The 23,104-nt window shown below is 37.4% G+C and overlaps 1 protein-coding gene across 1 annotated transcript in view; it reads left to right on the top strand.

The window, feature by feature from the left end:
* HELZ (helicase with zinc finger) overlaps nucleotides 1-23,104 on the top strand; it is a 160,032-nt gene that overhangs the window by 31,087 nt on the left and 105,841 nt on the right. The window contains exons 5-11 of the mRNA XM_021678518.2: nucleotides 8,008-8,132; nucleotides 11,115-11,171; nucleotides 16,698-16,749; nucleotides 18,125-18,200; nucleotides 20,470-20,668; nucleotides 21,118-21,225; nucleotides 22,284-22,581. Coding sequence (XP_021534193.1) covers nucleotides 8,008-8,132; nucleotides 11,115-11,171; nucleotides 16,698-16,749; nucleotides 18,125-18,200; nucleotides 20,470-20,668; nucleotides 21,118-21,225; nucleotides 22,284-22,581 — 915 coding nt within the window. The remainder of the gene's footprint in view (nucleotides 1-8,007; nucleotides 8,133-11,114; nucleotides 11,172-16,697; nucleotides 16,750-18,124; nucleotides 18,201-20,469; nucleotides 20,669-21,117; nucleotides 21,226-22,283; nucleotides 22,582-23,104) is intronic.

Genomic DNA, 23,104 nt, shown 5'->3' on the forward strand with positions numbered 1-23,104 from the left:
TTGTTTTACTTAGCTTTTTACAGTTAGATACTGTTTTACAACTACTGAATTGCTAAAATAAATGTTTAACCAGGAACCTTTTGGGAGTGATGGATATGTTCATTACCTGTATTGTGATGATAGTAACATGGTGTATACATATGTGCAAACTTACCAAATTTATACATTAATTATATGCAGTGTTTTGTATACCAGTTATACCTCTATAATGTTGGGGAAAAACAAGTTTAATGTCTAGGATAAAGTTCTAATGAAATAAGTATACTCTTGTGTTGGTGGAGTATGAGGGAGAATGCAGCATGGTAATATGTTTATACCCTTTGACCCATTAATCTCATTTCTGGGATGCTTTCCCAAGTAAATAATCCAAAAGAAGGAAGAAATTGTATGTGGACTGGTGTTCATTGCAGTGCTACGTGTAAAAGTGAAAAATCCGCTTCCAGTAAGGGAGGACTTCTTTAAATTCTGTGCATTCCTCGTTACCATGTAGGTGATATGGAAGAACATGGAAAACGCTTACTTAAATGCAAAAGCAGTGTATATAAAGTTGTTTATTTGAAATAGATAGTTGGGAATATTGGCCAAGTTTATATGTATGTATTGCTAGTTGTAGAGTTCTGCTATTAGATGAATTTTTTTTTTCTTTTCAACTTTTGGTAATTTTAATGTAAGAGAAAATACCATGGTTAGGCAGTGAGTTAGTAATAAAAAGCAAGTCAAGAATCTCAGCCTGTTAATTAGTATACTGCTTTGTAATGATGGAGAGCTATGGAATGGCTCCTGTCCTACTGGCCCCAACCTTAGGTTTGCATTTTCCATACTGTATTGTTTTGACATCTGTTCCCTTACTGTCAGGCTGTCAGTTTGCATTTCTTGCAACGCTCAACATGCCTCATTGTAACTACCTTCTCCCTCTTTTCCATTTGCTGCTTCTGACTTTCTGATTTCACTTTCTCAGGCAGGGTTAAGATATCAGACAGGCAATCGTTGTTACAGAATTAAAAAACTTTAAAAGTGTTTTTTGTTAATGAAGAAATTACGATATTTTCCTGTAGGAAAATAGGTGTTTTTAATAAACATTCATATTCTCAAAACTTAGATTGTGAGATTTTACCGTATTCATTTTTTTTCTGAGATATTTGAAAATAATGACAGGCATCATGATAATTAACCCCTAAATACGTTAGTATGCATCTTCGAAAATAAGGCCATAATTGCATAATCACAGTTTTTTTATTAACCAAATAAAATTGACAGTGATTCTGTAATATTACCTAAAACCCAGTCTATAATCAAATTTACTTGGTTGTCCCCAAAATGTTTTTTATGGCTGATTTCTTTCAAGCCAGGAACTAATTAGAATCACAAAGTTTAAAGTTGGAATTTTATTTCAAAAAGAATAAATAGACTGTGAGTAAGGACTTGAAGGGATCTTTTTTTTTTTTTTTTTTTTTTAAAGATTTTATTTATTTAATTGACAGAGACAGCGAGAGAGGGAACACAGGCAGGGGGAGTGGGAGAGGGAGAAGCAGGCTTCCCGCTGAGCAGAGAGCCTGACATGGTGCTTGATCCCAGGATTCTGGGATCATGACCTGAGCCGAAGGCAGTTGCTTAACCAACTGAGCTACCCAGGTGCTCCAGGACTTGAAGGGATCTTAAAAATTAACTACATAGGCTTTAAGTTCATGGACCTTGGTTCTCAGTTTGGTGGTGTGCTGTAGGTCGTGATAGTTGTCACACTCGTGAGCACTGGATAAATGAGGTGGGCAACTCTGTTTTCATTATCTGAACCTAAGTTGTATTTGGCATAACAGGAACATATTCCTGAAATAATTATTTTTCTCTGCATTTGAAATATTGATTATATAGGAAACTTACAGTTTTTACATTAACAAAATAGAATAACACTGTATTTTAACTAACTGGAATTAAAACTAAGACTTAAAAAATAACAAAATAGAATGAGATAAATGGCAAAAGTGAAATCAAAAGAAAATATTACCAACTAAAGGAGTATTGTGCTACATGTAGTATGTAGATCAAACTCAGTCATCATAAACATCAATGAATATTTTTCATAAGGCTGCCAGATTTTTAAACCCTAGCTGAGAATGTCATTATTATTTTTTAAGTACTGTCTATACCCAATGTGGGGCTCAAACTGACAACCCTGAGATCAAGATTTGCATGCTCTACTGACTGAGCCAGCCGGGTGCCCGGTCATTAATTTTTTTTCAACTGATGTATAGCTGACACACAGTGTTACATTGGTGTCAGGTGTATATAGCATAGTGATTCAACAGGTTTATACATCATGCTGTGCTCACCACAAGTGTTGCCGCCATCTGTCACCATGCAACCCTATTACAGTTCCACTGACTGTATTCTCTGTGCTGCACCTTTCATCCCCGTGACCTATTCATTCCGTAACTGGAAAGCTGGAGTGTAGCTCCCACACCCCTCCACCCGTTTTGCCCATCTCCTCTCACCCCCCGACCCTCTGGCAACCATCAGTTTGTACTGTGTATTTAAGAGTCTGTTTCTGCTTTTGTTTATTTGTTGTTTTTTAGATTCCACATGTAAGTGAAATCATATGGTATTTGTCTTTCTCTGATTCATTTCACCTAGCATAATACTGTCTAGGTCCGTCCATGTTGTCACAAATGGCAAGATCCCATTCTTTTTCATGGCTGAGTAATACTCCACAGTGTGTGCTACATCTTTTTTTTTTTTTAAGATTTTTTTATTAATTTATTTGACAGCGAGAGAGGGAACACAAGCAGGGGGAGTGGGAGAGGGAGAAGCAGGCTCCCCGCTGAGCAGGGAGCCCGATGCGGGGCTTGATCCCAGGACCCTGGGATCATGACCTGAGCCGAAGGCAGCTGCTTAACCGACTGAGCCATCCAGGCGCCCTGCATCTTTTTTTTTCTAAAAGATTTTATTTATTTATTTTAGAGTGAGAGAGCGCTTGTGAGGGAGAGGGGGGCAAGGGGCAGAAGGAGAGAAAGAGGGAAAGAATCCTCATGTGGGGCTCGATCTCACGACCCTGAAATCAGGACCTGAGCCGAAATCAAGAGTCAGATACTTAACTGACTGAGCCACCTAGGAACCCTTGTACTACATTATCATCATCATCATCTTTTTTCTTTTTTTTAAGATTTTATTTATTTATTTGAGAGAGAGAGAACAAGCAGAGGGGAGAGAGTCAGAGGGAGAGGGAGAAGCAGGCTCCTTGCTGATGAGGGAGCCCGATGCAGGGCATGATCTTAGGAGTCTGAGATCATGACTTGAACTGAAGGCAGATGCTTAACCCACTGAGCCACCCAGGCGCCCCTGCATCTACTTAATCTATTCATCCATCAGTGGACGCTTAGGTTGCTTCCATATGTTGGCTGTTGTAAATAATGCTGCAATAAACTTAGGAGTGCATATATTTTTTCAAATTAGTGTTTTCATTTTCTTCGGGTAAATAGCCAGTAGTGGAATTACTGGATTGTATGGTATTTCTTAATTTTTTGAGGAACCTCCACGCTGTTTCCCACAGTGGCTGCACTAATTTGCATTTCTACCAACAGGTCACAAGGGTTCCTTTTTCTCCACATCCTCACCAACACTTATTATTTTTTGTCTTTTTGATTGTAGCCATTCCGACAGGTATGAGGTGATATTTCACTGTAGATTTGATTTGCATTTCCCTGATGATTAGTGATGTTGAACATCTTTTCATGTGTCTGTTGCCCATCTTTATGTCTTCGGAAAAATGTCTATTCAGGTCCTCTGCCCATTTTTTAATCGGGTTGTTTATTTTCTTGGTGTTGAGTTGTATAAGTTCTTTTTATATTTTGGGTATCAAGCCCTTTTTGGATGTATTATTTGCATATATCTTCTCCCATTATAGTTTGTCTTTTTTTTTTTTTTTTTAAAGATTTTTATTTATTTATTTGAGAGAGAGAGCATGAGGGGGGAGGGTCAGAGGGAGAAGCAGACTCCCCGCTGAGCAGGGAGCCCGATGCGGGACTCGATCCCGGGACTCCAGGATCATGACCTGAGCCGAAGGCAGTCGCTTAACCAACTGGGCCACCCAGGTGCCCCATAGTTTGTCTTTTTGTTTTGTTGATGGTTTCCCTTGCTGTGCAAAGGCTTTGTATTTTGGTGTAGTCCCAGTAGTTTATTTTTGCTTTTGTTTCCATTGCCTGAGGAGACATATCTAAAAAAATGTTGCTAAGGCCAGTGTCAGAGAGATTACTGCCTGTGTTTTCTTCCAAGAGTTTTATGGTTTCAGTTCTTACATTTAGGTATTTAATCTGTTTTGAGTTTATTTTTGTGTATGGTGTAAGAAAGTGGTCCAGTTTCATTCTTTTGCATGTAGCTGTCCAGTTTTCCCAACACCATTTATTGAAGAGCCTGTTTTCTCCATTGAATAATTATTGCCTTGTTTGTTGTAGATTGAAAATTTTGGAAAAATATCTTGATTAGGCTTAGCTTTTCTTTCTTTTCTTTAAAGATTTATTTATTTTAGAGAGCAAGAGAGAGAAGGGGGCAGGAGCAGAGGGAGAGAATCCTCAAGTAAACTCTTCACTGAGCACAGAGCCTGACTTAGGGTTCGATCCCAGGACCCTGAGATCATGATCTGAGCTGAAACCAAGAGTTGTACATCCAACGGACCGAGCCACCCAGTCGCCTCAGCTTAGCTTTTCAATGAAAGATTTTAGACATAACTCAGGACTTGATGAAAGAAATAATCTAATATAGTGATGTCACTGAAAAAAATACAGTTACACTCAACATTTACTGTGTTTAAGGCTTATTTTAAATCACCTTTCTTATTGCATGTAATTCTTTACAAGTAAGGGGAATTAAATTTTAATTGTTGATTGTCTCCTTTTGGTAGCCAGAGGCTATCAGACCCTAAGAGAGGCTATTTTGTTGAAATAGTTGAATGAATATTCCTTTTTTTAAAAAGAAAATTTTATTTATTTATTTGAGAGAGAGAGCATGAGAGAAAGAGAGAGCACAAGTGGGGGAGAGGTGGAGGCAGAGGGAGAAGCAGACTCCCCACTGAGCAGGGAGCCTGAAGCGGGACTCGATCCCAGGACCCTGGGATCATGACCTGAGCTGAAGGCAGACGCTTAACCGACTGAGCCACCCAGGTGCCCCTGAAATTGTCATTCTTCTCATTTCATCTTCTAGACAGTTTCTATATACCCAGTGATCTTAAGGACCTTATTGGCCCAATTCAGTGGCTTAACCGACTGAGCCACCCAGGTGCCCTAAATATTCCTTTAATATTACTTAGTTTCTAGTCTAAAACATTTCAAGTAAGACGTATTACAAAAACTGAAGAATGAGAAGGGATGGAGACCTGAATATAGCAACAGAGGTAAGGTGTTAGGTCTCCTCCTTAGTAACTCCCAATAGACAGGAAGGCGCTGTTCAGTTTGGGAATAGTTGTGTGCTCACAGTAAAATCTCACAGATAGTTGGTGGGAAGAGAATTTTTCTGCAAGGCATTGTAACATTTTTACAATGCTCAAGATTAGATTATATTTTTAATGTCCTCTCTTTTGGCAAGTTCATTATTATAGCTAAGGCAAGTTTAATAATAGACAGGGTTGTACTTTATTTTCTTTCAAGCTTTTTCAAGATATTACAGATAATAAGGGACCAGGTTGGCAATATCGCAATTTAATTTTGTTATATGATGCAATAGCAGGAGAGCTTTTTATCTATAAATGTTGACTTTTTTTTTCTTTTTTGATACTTCTTCATATGGGATCCTATTAGGCAAACTGAATTGCATTTTAGGGCAACAGTTGGCATAAAGTATATCAGTACTGATTCTTGTCTAAAAAAGGGAGAGAGAGAAAAAAAGGAAACATAATTTTGACAAATATTCAGGCCTTCAAACATAAATGTAATGCAAGAACTTTTGCAAAATAAAATTTGGCAAATACCTTGTACAGAACCAAAGATCTGTGAGAGGTGTTTTTGTAAACTGTCGTGTGATTTAATACTCTTTAAACATGACATAATCACCTGAGGTTGAAATATTCTTAGATTTTTTTTTTGTTTCCCTGAGACATTCTTTAATGCTTGACAGCTAGTTTCTTAATATTCCAGTTACTGAAAAGGAATTAGGATATTTCCTTAGCAGTTCTCAATACTGGTGTATAATTTTTAGAAGGGGAAGGTAACATCTAGGGAACTCTTATGAGGAGACTGTGCTAGATACTTCACATAATTAACACAATTAATCTTTACCACGACCTTATTAGGTAGCTTCTGTCACCTCCATTTTACAGGGGAGGAAGCAGGCTTAGTGAATGTAAGTAGTCCAGCCCTTAGTAGGACTATCGTTTCTTCTTTAAAGCATTTTATTATTCAATCCTTACAACAAATTTATATGTGTTTCTATTTTACAGATGACCACACTGAGGGCCAGAGAGATAAAGTGATTTGCCAAAGGTCATATTTGAGTAGTTTTAGGAATAGTAAGAGCTGAGGGAGATGTGGGCTTACTGGGGAATTTTATAAGATGTTCAAGACATTCTTAATGATACTCTATTGGAGTTAATCACTTACTGGAATTATCCGGGGACAGTTGAGTAGATCTGTAATGTGGATGGAGGGAGACAACAGGTTGTCCCAAACTAAAAGTAATTGAATAAAACCTTCTTAAATACAGAGAGACTGCAACTTTCAATTTAGTAATCTGCTTCAATAAAGGATATATACATAAAGATGTTTATTGCATTGTTAGTTTCGATAGTTAAAAATTGGGATTGTTCTGGAGCTAGGGAGTAGTTAAATAAATTGATGTATCCACTTGATGGAACGCCATATGGCAATAATACGATAAGCATAAACACTCTGAGAACCATGGAAGATACTGAATGTGCCAAGGGAAAACAAAGCAGAATACAAACTATTGCATTTATATCAGTTACAATCATGTAAAAATTATGTAAATATTGATAAAAATTGGAAGAGAAAATGAATAAGTGAAGACAGTCTGTTTAGTTGAGTGATGAACTTATGGGGAATTTTTATGTAGAATTTTATTAGGTTTCTTGTAATGTTATTTATGTAATGGAAAAATTGAACAACATAATGAAAGGATATGTTCAGTACAACTAAAATAAATACATTATGAACAGACCCAGTGGACTTTAAATATGCAGTATATTATACTGATACTTACACATTTCCTTGGCAATAATTAGAAAAAAATGCAATTTCCAAACTATTTTCTCTCAGCAAATTATTTTCTTGCAAAGGAAGCTAAAGTGTGTACAAACTAAAAATAGAATCTTGGACTTAGCAGTGAAGAGAAAGATACAGATTGTTTTACTAGGTGAGCCATTAGCAGTTGCTGTGAGAAATCATCTCAAATGACACGGCATAAAAATGAGTATATTCTGTGTTTTTAGAAATATGTGCTCCTGTGATTGTATTAAGTCTGTAAACACTTCCAAACAATTAGGTTAGCATTTTCTGTGGCCATGTGACAATTAGGTTCTTAGTTAATCTTGCTGTTTTTGATAAAAGCTAACTTTTAGCTGCTTAGGAATACCACATGTTGAGATTTGCAGCTTCTATTGTTTTGCATTTTAATGGCACTGGATCTCTTGTTTCACTGTTAAAAATGTGGAACTTTATTCAGAAAATATCTTTGCAGTTAATAGCCCTCATTTACCCAGAATTATAGGCTGACTGGTATTTTTCACTGGAGAGAGAGCTTTAAGATGAACTCTTCTTCCTGTGACTTTGATGTGATCCTACCTGACTGTAGGCTGCTAGTGGGTTAGATATGTGGATTCCACCATGTTTTTTCTTGTCTTTATGTATGTCTTGGACAGAACTGAAACATCACTGTTTTCTACTAGTACTTGAAGTTAATTCTTTTAGTGTGTAAGAATTCATCTTTGTGATAGTGTGCTAATATTATAATCAAGAAAAATGGGCATCTAATGTTACATGGTTAATGCTGGCTATTCTTTCCTGACAGTGCTGGGAGAAGGCCTGGCCAAGGGAGATGGTGCCTTTCAGGCAGTGCTTTGCTGCATGCAACTGAAAGGAAAGCTTCAACTGGTATCCAGCATTCTTGCCAAGTCACTGACAGGAGAGTCCCTGGTACGTTGATGAGCTCTAATTCTGAATGTGTGAAAATGGATTCCTTCATTTGACTCCTTATGCATATTGTGGGGGAAAAGTAATTAAGTTTGCATTTTTCCTTTTACTTCCTTTTATTAGAGATCAAAGTTCGTGAGTATCTTTAGATACTCATTTCTCTTCAACAACCTGATGTTTAATCACTGGGTTCTTATGGTTTGTGATAATATATATAAGAATAGCAGGTACTTTTTAGAACTTTGAAAGTATAGGATAACTAAATGATTTTCTTTAAAGATGTCATTTAGGGACGCCTGGGTGGCTCAGTCGGTTGAACGTCTGCCTTCTGCCCAGGTCATGATCCCAGGGTCCTGGGATAGAGCCCCACGTTGGGCTCCCTGCTCAGCGGGGAGCCTGCTTCCCCCTCTCCCTCTATCTGCTGCTCCCCCTGCTTGTGCTCTCTGTCTCTCTCTAATAAATAAAATCTTTAAAAAAAAATAAAGATGTCATTTAATAGAACCTGGGAATATGTTTGGGTTTTAATTAATTAATTATTTTTGTGAGTAAAGCGTAGAAGTTTATTCAGTGAAGATCCAGAAAAAGCTCTCAAGAGTGAGAGGGGTCCTGACATGGTTGCGCTATTTATTTTTTAAGCAAGGTCTAGGTCCAATGTGGGGCTTAAACTCACAACCTTGAGATCAAGAGTGTGCTCTACCAACTGAGCCAGCCAGGTGCATTCCTTATTTTTGGGGTTTATTTATTTATTTATTTACTATTATTTATTTATTTGAGAGAAAGAGAGAGAGAGGGAGTGAGTGTGAGAGAGTAGGAGCAGGGGGCGGGGAGTGGGGAGGAGCAGAGGGAGAAGCAGACTCCCCGCTGAGTAGGGAGCCCCACGTCGGGCTCGATCCCAGGGTCCTGGGATCATGACCTGAGCCGAAGGCAGACATTTAACCGACTGAACCACCCAGGCACCCGTATAGTTTTGGGTTTTAAAATGCTCCTGTGGACATATGATTGTATAGGGTTCTTAAGTCCAGTCATTTATTTTATAAAATGTTTAAAGTTACCTAAACTAAGTAGTAATTACTTCTGTTTCTGAAGATGTTATCGGTGTAAATTAATATTCCACTCTCACCACTCTGATGGAATGACCTAATTCTATTCAGATTTTGGAATAATTTTTTGTATGTAGCATTTAATTTTCTGTAGTTTTTTTGGTTTTGGTTGAGATAATTGAGGGACTACATTTTGGAACTTTAGAATTGGCAATCTATAGAAATGAGAAGAAAAGATGTTAAAACTTTTTTCACCAGTTGGTTACTGTTAAAAAATTTGTGGATATTTCTGAGGAATCAGTGGAAAATAGGAAAAGCCAGAAAGTGTTTGTAGTTACTTTGCTATATAGCATGAATTCCCTGCACCTCACTTAGTCTTCTGAGTCGATGTAAACTGTGAAAATCTGGAGTGTTTTCACTGCAAATAAATATATTTGGTTGGGGAAAAAAAGAAATTAGGAAAGTACTTGGTATACAGCTGAGTGTAATGTAATGACCCACCTCGGGGTAATTTAGTCATTTTCTGAGGGATTACTGTACAGTGAATTATTTAATTGGTTTAACATTGTGTGTGTTTGTTTTTTTTAAAGATTTATTTATTTATTTTAGAGAGAGTGAGACAAAGCACGGGGAGGGGCAGAAGGAGGAAAGAGAGATTCTCAAGCAGACTCCCCGCTGAGTGTGGAGCCCCATGCAGTGCTCTGTCTCAGCACCCTGAGATCACGACCTCAGCCGAAACCAAGAGTCGGATGCTTAACCGACTGTGCCACCCGGGCACCCTGGTTTAATAATTGGTTTTTGATTTCACCAAATTTACAAGTGAATATAAAGCTAAACTGTATTACTAATATAGCAAAATTGGATAGCTATTTAGTTCTAAATAGATGATAAAGAATCTATCTCTTCTTTATTTTATTTTTTTATTTTTTATTTTATTTTTTTAAAGATTTTATTTATTTATTTGAGAGAGAGAGAATGAGAGACAGAGAGCATGAGAGGGAGGAGGGTCAGAGGGAGAAGCAGACTCCCTGCCAAGCAGGGAGCCTGATGCGGGACTCGATCCCGGAACTCCAGGATCATGACCCGAGCCGAAGGCAGTCGCCTAACCCAACTGAGCCACCCAGGCGCCCCTATTTTATTTTTTTTAAAGATTTTATTTATTTGACACAGAGAGACAGCGAGAGAGGGAACACAAGCAGGGGGAGTGGGAGAGGGAGAAGCAGGCTTCCCGCCGAGCAGGGAGCCTGATGCGGGGCTCGATCCCAGGAGCCTGGGATCATGACCTGAGCCGAAGGCAGACGCTTAACGACTGAGCCACCCAGGCACCCCTCTTCTTTATTATTAAAATAATTCTATCCTTAAGGAAGTTTTCAGTATAAGTTAAGCATATTACACAGTTTTACCTGTTGGGTTTTTTAATTTAAAACTAGGAAGAAGTATTTGCTTTTAAATCTCAAGTGAAATTTGAATTTCAGAAGAGTGACTATTTTGCCTGTTTTCCTTCAACTGCTTTATTAATGAGCTATCTTTAAAGTGCAATGATCATCTTATGTTAATCTGAATCATGGATAACTGATTGAGTTCACCATTTTGTAAATATAAGCCCATTAGTTTTTGAGGGGGAAGCTCAAAATAAGTGTAGGTTTATTTTTCTCTTTGCATATCCTATCTTGCTTTTCAGCAACACCCGTTGTGAATATTTTATTGAATTGATTCTAAACTCTTACACAAGGTGAATAAAGTGTTTTAGGCCACACTGTGTATTTTGTCCTTCTTACAGATGATTAGCTTTATTATCACCATTAATGGTAGTGGGATGGGAGATGAGGATAGCATTGTCCTTTTATAGATAAACCTTAGAAAAAGTGGAGGAATTGAGTTATGCCCACATAGCAAAGAACTAATATACTAACTGGGTTTTGCCTTTTTCATCCACCCTTTTCAGAATGGGATGGTAACAAAGGATTTGACAAGACTAAAAACACTTCTCACAGAAACAGAGGTAAGACTATTTCAGTGGATCTCTTTGGAAAGAGTTTAACTCAATCTGGCTATAGTAAGTGTTCTGTATTAATATTGGAAAATCTTTGGGCATCAGCGAAGAAAGCAAGGCTGTTAAGGTGGGGTAGTGGAACTTCTTTTTTTTTTAAAGATTTTATTTATTTATTTGAGACAGAGAGAATGAGAGAGAGCATGAGAGGGAGGAGGGTCAGAGGGAGAAGCAGACCCCCTGCCGAGCAGGGAGCCCGATGCGGGACTCGATCCAGGGACTCCAGAATCATGACCTGAGCCGAAGGCAGTCGCTTAACCAACTGAGCCACCCAGGCGCCCGGTAGTGGAACTTCTGGCCTTCTTTTCTAACCCATCTTGGTCCCATCCTAGAAACCTTGCTTCTTCTCATGTCTCCCCTGCACCCTAGGCCTTCTGTTCCTAATTCTTGTTAGCGGTCTCTGTCCAGATGGTTGGAAAGTGGAAAGATGATTGGGAAATTTTAGTGTTTAATTACATCTGGCTGTTAGAAAATATACTGTCCTTAAAAATGAGATACCCCTCAAGCCTTCTTTTTAAAGCAACTAAAGAGGTCGGTGATTTAAGGACTGTTTTTAGAGAATGGAGTTTAGGAGGTGGAAATAATGTGTATCAGGGTAACTGGTGAACAGAAACGTGCTCTGGTGAAGCACTTGAAGGGCACATGGAAGGCCAGGGGACAGCAGTGGCATGGAACAGGCCCATAGCTTTGTAAGTTTCAAATTTCTGTTCCTCATACAGGCATATAAAAGTATTTTTATTTAGATGTCTCTTTTTAAAAGCAGCTATTTTTGTCAGCTTTTATTATAAATGGAAGCCTTGTAAAGTGATTGGTTGGTGTATTTATTATTTATTTCTTTTTCTTTTTTTTTGAGAGAGAGTGCAGGAGGGGGCGGGAGGAGGGGCAGAGAGAGAAGGAGAGAGAGAATCTTTCTTTTTTTTTAAGATTTTATTTATTTATTTGAGGGGGTTGGTGCACACGTGTGTGTGAGGGGGAGGGGAAGGGTAGAAGGAGAGAATCTTCAGGTAGACTACCTGCTGAGTGCAGAGCTTGACGCGGGGCTTGATCTCACAGGCTTGAGATCGTGACCTGAGCTAAAACCAAGAGTTGGATGCTTAACCCACTGAGCCACCCAGGCGCCTTCTGATTGGCTTATTTATTAAGAAAACTGGCACCTACTATGTTCTAGGTCCTATATGTAGTGCTGGGAATACAGCACTGACCAAGATACCCATAGTCTGGGAGGTTAAAGTCTCGGGGTAGAGATAGACAACAAACAAATAAATTAGACAACTATAGGTATAATTCACATTGAGGAAACTGGTATGAGGGGAAAAAAGTAAGCTTTCTGTGATGGAAAAAATAACTGGATTGGTTGGTCAGAGGCTGAGATAGCTAAGCAAAGAACTGAGGGTTAAGAAGGTGCCAGTCCCATGGTGAGTGAGATAGAGGGTGCTCCACATGGGTGGAGAGAAAGAACAGAGGCCCAGGCGTAAACTGTGAGCTCCTGTAGATTACTTTCCAGTTCTAAATCTAATAACATGTCACACATATCGACAGACATTAAGCAAAGAAGGCAGTCATCATGAATTGCACGAGCTGGGTAAAGATACTATTTGTTTTGCTACAATTATATAGGCTTTAAAAAAAAATTTTATTTTCTTTGTCTTACTATGAATGAACCGAGTGTCAGTAAGCTCTAATTAACTTCAGGGCCATTTCCTTTCTTGTATATATGTAGTCTTTTTAATTTCTAAGGATTAAAGGAAGACAATTATAAATGTTTTAGACTTTTAACATGGAATGTAAAATAAGATGACCTTTCATTTTATTAAAATTTTTGGCTTGCTTCTTTCTTATTGCCTTAATTGAACTATCAGCTTTACACCTGATAATCACACAGAGAGGTATATATTTAATGTATTTATATATATGTGAATTTTAATTTTTAATATTTATAATGCTCTCACACGTAAGGCCACAAGTATGACTTGATTCCTATTTTGATGACTGTACTTTTGGGAGAAGTTACTTAAGTTTTGTTTATGATTAACTTTTCTCTGTAACCAAAGTAGTATGTGAACTGATATTATTAAAAAAAAATCCATCTAGGGGTGCCTGGGTGGCTCAGTCGTTAAGCACCTGCCTTTGGCTCAGGTCAGGATCCCAGGGTCCTGGGATCGAGCCCCACATCTGGCTCCCTGCTCGGTGGAAGCCTGCTTCTCCCTCTCCCACTCCCCCTGCTTGTGTTCCCTCTCTCGCTGTCTCTCTGTCAAATAAATAAATAAAATCTTAAAAAAAAATCCATTTAGAAAAAGCTAATGAACAATGATACCCTTATTATTATGCATGACGTATTAAAAAATAGAAACAATTTGTTTTAAAGATTGAACTGAGCTGGTGTTTAAGTACTAGTGGATAAGGATAAAGACATGGAACTCAAGGCTGACTGATGGAAACAAAATAGAATATAAAGATTTAAAATATCAAATTAACAGACTTGATTGTAAATTTATAGAAATCCTAGCAATATGAAATTTGGCTGCTTTTCCTGAAGGTGTCAGTACAAACTGAAGATTGATCATAAACTAATTGATATTGCCCTTCCATCTTGGGGTCTGAGCATATGAAAAGGTGTTTTAAAAAAAACCCTGAAACACAATACCTTGGACCTAAAAGCCATGGTGGCCAAATCCTAAGCTCAGGTAAAGCTTCTCATTTTTACCAGCCCTTCTGGTGCGATGTACTGTTCTCCAGACCCTGCCAGCCTGAGAGCTGAGTGTCCGTACAGGCACCCCGCTCATTTGTACATCACTGCAGATGCTGACTCGTGAAACACACCATGTATTTCTCCCTTTTAACAATTATAGGTGCCTGGGTGGCTCAGTTGGTTAAGCAACTGCCTTCGGCTCAGGTCATGATCCTGGAGTCCCAGGATCGGGTCCCGCATCGGGCTCCCTGCTTGGCAGGGAGTCTGCTTCTCCCTCTGACCCTCCCCCCCTCTCATGTGCTCTCTCTGTCTCATTCTCTCTCTCTCAAATAAATAAATAAAATCTTTAAAAAAAAATTATAAATGCTTTCAACTTTATTATAGGACTGAAACATTTTATTCCCATTTTTTGTTGCATATCTGGTAAATTTATTTTGATAAATTTTTTAAAGACTGTTTTTTAAATATTTATTTATTTGTGTAATCTCTGCACCTAACGTGGGGCTTAAACTCACAACCTTGAGATCAAGAGCTGCATGCTCCATCGACTGAGCCAGCCAGGTGCCCCTATTTTGATAAATTTTTTAGAGGAGTTTTTTAAATTCACACATGAAGTGAGCTTTTAGCTATTATATTTATAAATTCGATGCTGAAATATATATTTTTTAAGATTTATTTATTAGAGCGTGGAGATGGGCAGAGGGAGAGGGAGAGAAAAACTTAAGGAGACTCCATGCTGAGTGTGGAGCCTGATGTGGGGCTCAGTTTCACGACCCTGAGATCATGACCTGAGCCGAATCCAAGAGTTGAATGCTTAACTGACTGCGCCACCCAGGCGCCCCTGAGATCATATTTTATTTTATTTTATTATTATTTTTTTTAAAAGATTTTATTTATTTGTTTGACAGAGAGAGACACAGTGAGAGAGGGAACACAAGCAGGGGGAGTGGGAGAGGGAGAAGCAGGCTTCCCTAGTCCGATGCGGGGCTCGATCCCAGGACCCTGGGATCATGACCTGAGCCGAAGGCAGACACTTAACAACTGAGCCACCCAGGCGCCCCTGAGATCATATTTTAAAGGCTAGTGTGAGACTGTGGCACTTAGACCTTGCTTGTAGAATTTAAAGAGATTTTTTTTTAACGTATCTTTTTTGTGAACATAGAATCCTTATAATGTAAACAATTACTCTTGATTTAGCTTATGTATTCTTATATTCAGTCCTCATTTTACAGAAAGAATGAGTTGTCTTTAAAAATTTTTAGTAAGTAGTTTGAGAATCAGAAGGCATCTTCCTATAGAAACAGTCTTATAGTGATTACTTCCAGCCCAACCTGAAAAGTCCAATTTAATTAATGACGTATAAATTATAGTGGTATTATTGTTTCAGTTATACCCAGTTAGCATTTAGACATTATTTCTGCAGTACACGACATTCCAAATTTCATGTTGGGATACCATTTCCTCTGATTCAATTCAAAATTTACTGAGCTCCTATTCAAGGTTCTCTGGGTTTTGGAAAGCTGAGCTGTCTGTGAAGAACAATCTGGTGGGCCAGTCGGAGATGCACATAGCTGATGTACCCACGGGGCAGGCTACCTGTGGTCAGGAAGTGCTGCAGTGGAAGTATGAGCAGGGAGAGGAGAGATCAACAGTTTGTGGGGAGACCAGGAAGGCAGGAGATTAAAGGATGGGGGTGCTAGGTAAAGACCCAGAGGTGACTTGGTACAGGGTAACATTGGTGGTCATTTGGTTCAGGGGCAGATGAGGTCCTTGTCCAGGAGAGTGGCAGTGGAAGTAAAGAGTATGAGACAGATATGAGGGACACTGTAGACCTCGTTGGGCAAGATTTGGAGAATATTCAGAGTGGGACAGAAGAGGGAGAGTTTAAGATGGCTTTCAGGATTTTAGTCTTGCTCTCTTTGGGAGCATTAGCCTGAGATAAGGAGCATGAAAAGGAGGATGAGATTTGGTATAAAGATGACGAATTTAATTTTGGGCATATTTGTTTGAAGTGCTTGGATGATCATCTGTCCATCCACCCATCCCATCCTGGATGCATTTACTGGGCACCCATTATGTACCTGATCCTCTGTGAGCTGTGAGAATGTAGAAAGGCAGTCAGGCTGTTGGCAGTGGATCCGTACATGGCTGACAATGACCTGGCACATAAAATGCTGTCGGTAGTTAAGAAAAATAAGAAGTGCTATGGCTGGCACTCAGTTGAAATGGAAGGTGTAGAGTTTAGAGTAAAATTAGAGCCAAAGGAGCAGGTTGGGGATTTATGTACACCAAGGGAGTTGAGTCAAGAAAACCAGGGAGTCAGAGTGAGTGGGTCCTCAGCTTCATCATGGGAGAAAGGCTCATCCCAGAGTAAGCAGGACCTGGCAGGATGTGCTCCAGGCCCCAAAGTGGTGGTGTTGCACTCAATGCGGGAGAAAGGCACCTCTCTAGCTGGTCATTCTCTAGGTGTTAGGAAGAGGAGAGTGAAATGAATAAATGGATGGAGGCACTACTCCATGGACTTTATCATTTACTACCAGGTAATTTTTATATAGGGAATCTATCAGTTTCCTTAATGAAGGCCACATAAGTACCTCTTTTCTGTATTTAAACATAGTTTAACATAGAGCAGAGATGGATGCAAAAAATACTGTTTACAATATTAATGTTTATTAAAATTTCTAAGTATTCAAACTCAACCTTAAAAAAATGTTGAAAATGTCCAAGTTTAATTCAACATTAATTGGTTATTTCTTATTATAAAAACATTTTCATTTGAAAAATTTCAGACAGCAACTAGTAACGTCCTCTCTGGATATCACGTGGAAGACTTGGAAGGGGGTAAGTACACCATTCTCTGTTACTTCTGTTAGCTGTAATTGCAGGCATCGCTTTGTTACTGATTATTGGGAGGACATTTACTGAGTTACAGTACATGTAAGTGGAGGTATAGGAGAGAATATACAAATTTAATTTTAAGAAGTAGGTGTGGATGAAAACATTTTTTTCACTGGCCCCTTTTTGTAGAATAATGGAGTCATGGAGGTAGGAAGTATCATTTTCTTGCCTCCATGTAGCTCTGAGTCTAAGTAAACCTCATTGTTAGCAATGTCATGTTGCTACATTCTACATTGTAGAGGGGAGTCTTTCTCTTTTTCTGTCCCAGGCTAGTCCAATTACTACTTTTTGGAAGTCCTGATCTGTAAGCTCAGTTGTTCCTGCCACAGTTAAAATCCGTGACCTCTTCTTCTGTTGCCAGAGGAAAGGGAAGAGGGACCAACATTCATTGAGTGCTTGCTGGATACTGTATACTGTGGTAGCAGCTTTCACAAAAACATGTATTGGCTTCTCCATCTTTTTGATAGGGGATGAAACTGATATTTATGCAGGGTCAGTGGTTTTTCCAGGCACACAGCTGGAAAGGGATGAGACACGGCTTTAAACTCAATCTGGCTGAATATCTTTTTTGGGGGGTGGGTGGTAGCACACGATTCGTGAGGAAATAGAAAATGGCTTTGAGGTCCTTGGAAATTTGGTGCTGCTCAACCTCTGTTGCTCTGGCCTTTTCTTTCTTAAGCCTTATTTTCCTTGGTTTATTTGGAACCTTTACCTAAATGAATCAAAGCTCATTGTATTCAGAAGTAAACAAATGTTATTTTTTAGCTCCTATGTCAGAATTCAACTTTTTGAACTTTATTTCAATTGTAAAAAAGGATTACTTGATACAATGACATGTGCCAGACAAATGCTAAGGAACATGGGTAATAATGTGGAACTTTGCACTCAATATGTAGTATTGAATTTGTTCTACAAAATTTCCTCTCAGGATATGATAATTTTCTCATTCCTGAAATAATCCTAATAGAGACACATTTTATACTTAAGAAATGACAGGCATGCCAACATTTCCCCCTTTAGTTGTTAGGGAAGAGACTGCATTGGAAATATGTCCACCAGTTGCTAGGATAGAGTCAGGGTCATCGACCTGATTTAGCTGCTGGGCAACTACTTCAGTGATGTCTAAGTTTCCTGTGGTTAATTGAATTTAACTCATTTGATCGGTAGATTACTTTTTTGGTGGAGGCAAGTATGTCATGTCCTTTTTACATCATCTAGGATGATGTGTGTGGAGGGTTTATAGTATTTCTTACACATTAAAATATCAGAATTATTAGCAAGCCTCAAATGATAAGACTATATCCTGATTACTCTCTAGGATCTTGTAATGGTTGGCATTTCCGCCCACCACCTAGGGGAATCACAAGCAGCGAGGAATATACTTTGTGTAAAAGGTAACGTGAATTTTTTTTTTAAACCAATGACATGTCTTTATTCAAAGGATAGATGATTTTCCTTCACTTTCTGAAAAGTAGTAATTCCAATTTAAAGAAGATAATATGTGAGGGAAGAAGTATAGTGATTGAGTAAAATGGTTCATTTTCAACTTGAAACAGAAGCCATAATTAATGGTCATTATCATTAAATAATAAAAGTCAAGGCCATATCAGTGAGCCTTCTTTTAGTTACAAACAACAGTGATCTAAATCGGGATTGTTAAGACTTTGTGTAGAAGTCTTTTATGATACCAGTTGAATTATTATGACTGAATTTAATTCTGGTCTCTTATTTATGTGAAATGTACCTCTAACTTATGGTGATTGAATTGAAATTATATATACTGACGTAGAGCATAAAATAGATGAAGAAATGTTAAATTATTTTAATAACTTTCCTAAAAAAAGAAAATCTATTACCTTCATGTTATCCTTATATATAATTTATGAGTAATTTCTATTTGAAGGGCTAACCTTTCAAAATTAAATCGTTATTAAGCTGGAAAGAATTATTAAAGTCACATTTCGAAAGGTGAACTCGTTCTTTTTATAAGAACTAGTAATGAGGGATTTTAGATTTAAAGTCTCATTATTATAGATTGTTTTTGATAATGAAGGAAATTGGATATGTAGTTTTGATGATTGAATAGTCAAGATCAGATATGATTTTATAGTAGAAATAAAGAAACTAAGTAGTAAATTTCAAAAATCCTGGTGGCATCATGTTGTGGTAGAGGTAGAACACAATCCTAAGCAGAGGAAATGTGAGAAAATTTATAGGCCAGATAAAAATACCAAACCTTTAGTATTTAAAGAAATAATTAAAGCAATAGACAAAGAAATATTTGGCTCATTAAGACATACTTAAGAGAAACAAATGCATGATTTTTAAATGTGTCTTCCAGAGCGTAAGAGAACTTAGTAAGTCGTATAATTTAAGTTCAAGTACTTTGTATCATTAAGAAAAGCTTTAAATACAGTCATCTTTGCAAATAGGGTGAACCATTTGATAATTTACATTGTGCTGTGGTTCGTTTTATATTTCTTATAAGGTCCATATTTTTTCAGTTGAAAAATTATCCATAATATAACACCTCTCATCTCTATTTTGCTATTTATAGTTTAATTTTCATTTTTTCTCTCAGAAGATCTGTTAATTTTTTGATGTTTCAGTTGTTTAAAAACTGGCTAGACCCATAATTTTGTAGGATATTTAAAACTTAAAAAAATTAATAAAGTTTTGCGTTATCTGTTTTGACCACTGAATTGTCAGTTGAATTTTCTGAGTCGTAAACACTGAGAAACCATTAACTCTGTCCTTTAATGTGAACATTTAGGAATTTACCATTGAAGATTTTAATCTATTGAATTAATTGAGATTCTAATATAAAACTTTTATTCTTTTTTTTTTTTTTTTAAAGATTTTATTTATTTATTTGAGAGAGAACACATGAGAGGGGGGAGGGTCAGAGGGAGAAGCAGACTCCCTGCCGAGCAGGGAGCCCGATGTGGGACTCGATCCAGGGACTCCAGGATCATGACCTGAGCTGAAGGCAGTCGCTTAACCAACTGAGCCACCCAGGCGCCCCTAAAACTTTTATTCTTAATTTATTTAAAACTTCAAGCAAATGAATATAGTCCAGTATTTTCAGTGAAATATAGGTAATAGTAATATAGAGAAGAGTAGAGGCTTACATTTGAAGGTGAAAAGTAGAAGCCTTAAGATGATAATTTAATGATATAGTAATATTTTTTTTTAGAATGAAATTCCTAGTGTGTGGAGAATTGTCTTTAGGTCCTATCATTTTGAGAAGTAGGGCACACCTGTGTTTGATGCACCGATCCACTTGATGTCAGTGTTGCTTTAGGAAAATTCTGCTCTGAGAAGAATTGTCTAAATAGAGTTGTTACATCATGAAGGAAGCTACCTTTTCAATGTCGGTTTTGTGGGTGAGGGGTGGTTATGATTGATTATGCTTTGCTTTAGCATCCCCTTATTCCAAAAAAGAAGCCGCTGAGTATGGAAAGTTGGTGTAGTGATTAACTGTCGTAAATGTTCTCGAAACCTCTTTTTCCTCCTCTGCGCAAGTCGGTGTGATAAATATGGCCTTTCAGGAGATGAAGTTTTGTTTTTGTTATTGAAGAGTCGGAGGGCAAATGCTGGAAGTTTATCTTTTAAATGGTCCAACAAAGTATATGATAAAACAGTCTTTCCTATTCTACTTAGATTTTTAGAGCAAGGAATCTGTAGGTATGGTGCGCAGTGTACTTCAGCACATTCCCAGGAAGAACTAGCAGAATGGCAGAAAAGATATGCTTCACGCTTGATAAAATTGAAACAGCAAAATGAGAATAAACAGCTCTCAGGCAGTTACATGGAAACCTTGATAGAAAAGTGGATGAATTCATTATCTCCTGAGAAAGTGGTGAGGAAAATAAACTGCATTTTTTGTTGTTGTTGTTTGTTTGTTTTAAACGATGACCTTGTTTGAGTCTTGACTTTGTTTTGTGCTATTTTGGTTTATTTCCTTATCCTCTATATGAAGAACTTGATTCTGATAAAGTGTTTTTGTAGCAAAAGTAGACCCTTTGGCTAAAATAAAGAGCAGAACGAAGCCATTTGTTTGGAGATTTGCAGGTATTACGTTAATCTTCATTCAGGGAGTGTTTACTGCCATTTTGTTGTTATTAATTTTCTTCTGTCTTGCCTAAGCTTTATTATATTTTGTTCTTGTAAAATTAATATATAAAAAATATCTTGCTTTGTAAACAGTTCCATCAACATCTTTACCGTTGATATTTATTTACCATGCCAAAAGTTTCTCTTTGTGCTTTTGGGACTAAAAATATAACATTAATTGCTCTCTATTTTCAGCTTAGTGAATGTATAGAAGGAGTAAAAGTAGAGCATAATCCTGATCTGTCGGTTACTGTCAACACCAAAAAATCTCACCAGACATGGACCTTTGCTCTTACTTGTAAGGTATGAATTTTGTGCTAATTAAAGAGTGTAATTTTTTTTCGATTTTCTTAAGGCTTTTTTTGACCTTTAAATCTCTGTGTTAGAGCACTGAAAATGTTTTAATCTGAGTACATCTTAAGTAGGTTCTATATTGTGCTAAAGTGTATTTCTGTACTTTGTTCGTTAATGGTCTAATATTTTTAGATTTTGAGATAAAAGTCTTTGTAGATATTTAGATGTTTGCTAATTTATTAATTTGATAAAGAGGTCTTTGATATATTCTCTTCCAAAGTTGGAACATAAGATGGGGTTCATGGCTTATAATTAACTATTTAAAAATTGAATTGTTTAATCTGGCAGTTCTAAGATACTTAAACAGACAGTAACAGCTTGGTTTTATATTTGATTTGATGAAGTCACAGATTCTGTAATTATGGGTTTTTAATATGAGACATTTTCTGCAGTGCCTCCCATCTTGAATATAATATTCAAAGTTTAAGAATGAAGCAGTCAAACTTTTTTGTGGATATGTGCAGTGGAAAGTTTTGTGTACTTTTTGGTGGCATTTCTTCCACTGTATCATCTGCATCTTGGGATGAAAAATCTGGGAACATTTAGCTTCGGCCTTGAACCCAATCCAGTGCCTTCAGAGGTAACTGCACTCCTATGAAGACTTCCTACTTAAAGCTAGATAAAACTTTTTTAGGCCAAAGATATAGAAAGTTGGAGGTCATTGATCTAACAGGGTGGTACAGCTTTTGCCACAAAGAAAGATGAGGTTATCCTAGAAAGAGCAGGGAGGCTAGAGATGTAGCATAAATATATAATTTTTAAAAATTTCAGCTTTACTGAGTTAAAAATGATATCATACGTATACAATTTTAACAACTGTTTTTTTTTTTTAACCATTCTCGTTTTTTTCTTAAATGGCTTATGAGCACAATTTCTATTTTTAACATAACCTCTTAGAAGCATGGGAAAGTAAAAGTCCCTTATGGGAATATTTTCATTGAAGAGCCCAATTACAATTGGATTTTTCACCCCCTTGTACTCAATGAATTATTTTAACTTCCTTGTAGCCTGCAAGAATGCTGTATCGTGTAGCATTGCTTTATGATGCTCATCGTCCTCATTTTAGTATCATTGCAATATCTGCCGGAGATAGTACTACCCAGGTATCACAAGAAGTCCCAGAAAACTGTCAAGAATGGATAGGAGGAAAGATGGCCCAAAATGGATTAGATCATTACGTGTATAAAGTCGGGATAGCATTTAACACAGAAATATTTGGAACTTTTCGCCAAACCATAGTTTTCGACTTTGGATTGGAACCAGTACTCATGCAAAGAGTAATGATTGATGCAGCTTCTACAGAAGGTAATATTTAGACTTTTTTCCCCTGTTACGATGTATTAAAAGGCACTGTAATAGCAGCATTGAAAGATATGTATTGGCCCCTAAATATTCCATGGATAGAGAGGGAATAATAAGGAAAAATCCAAAGCAATCAACTCATTTACTGTGTAATGGGATCAGAATGGTTCACATTATGCCCTGTTCTCTTTATATAGTCATCAGGCAAACTTGCTTTGAGCTTCCTCAAACTTGTATGAGGAGATGATCAGGTCTGTTTTGGTCTGCTAGCTTTGTTTTTAAAGTAAGATGATTTTAGCACAGTAAAACCTTTCAGTATTAATTTGGGTAGACTGTTATTTCAGTGGTGATCGTGAGTACACCTCCACTGTCTATTTCCGTGTCTGACTGAGTCTCCAGTTAACTTTGCTGACATTAGTACCGTTGAATGAAAAACCCTAAATGTAAGATTTCATAAGTTGGTTTTTGTACATTCACTAGTAAAGGAGACCATGGTGCCTTAATAGGATCTGCTCTTTGTTCCTGG

Source organism: Neomonachus schauinslandi, chromosome 15 (genome assembly GCF_002201575.2).
Source record: "Neomonachus schauinslandi chromosome 15, ASM220157v2, whole genome shotgun sequence".
In the NCBI taxonomy this organism is placed as follows: Eukaryota; Metazoa; Chordata; class Mammalia; order Carnivora; family Phocidae; genus Neomonachus; species Neomonachus schauinslandi.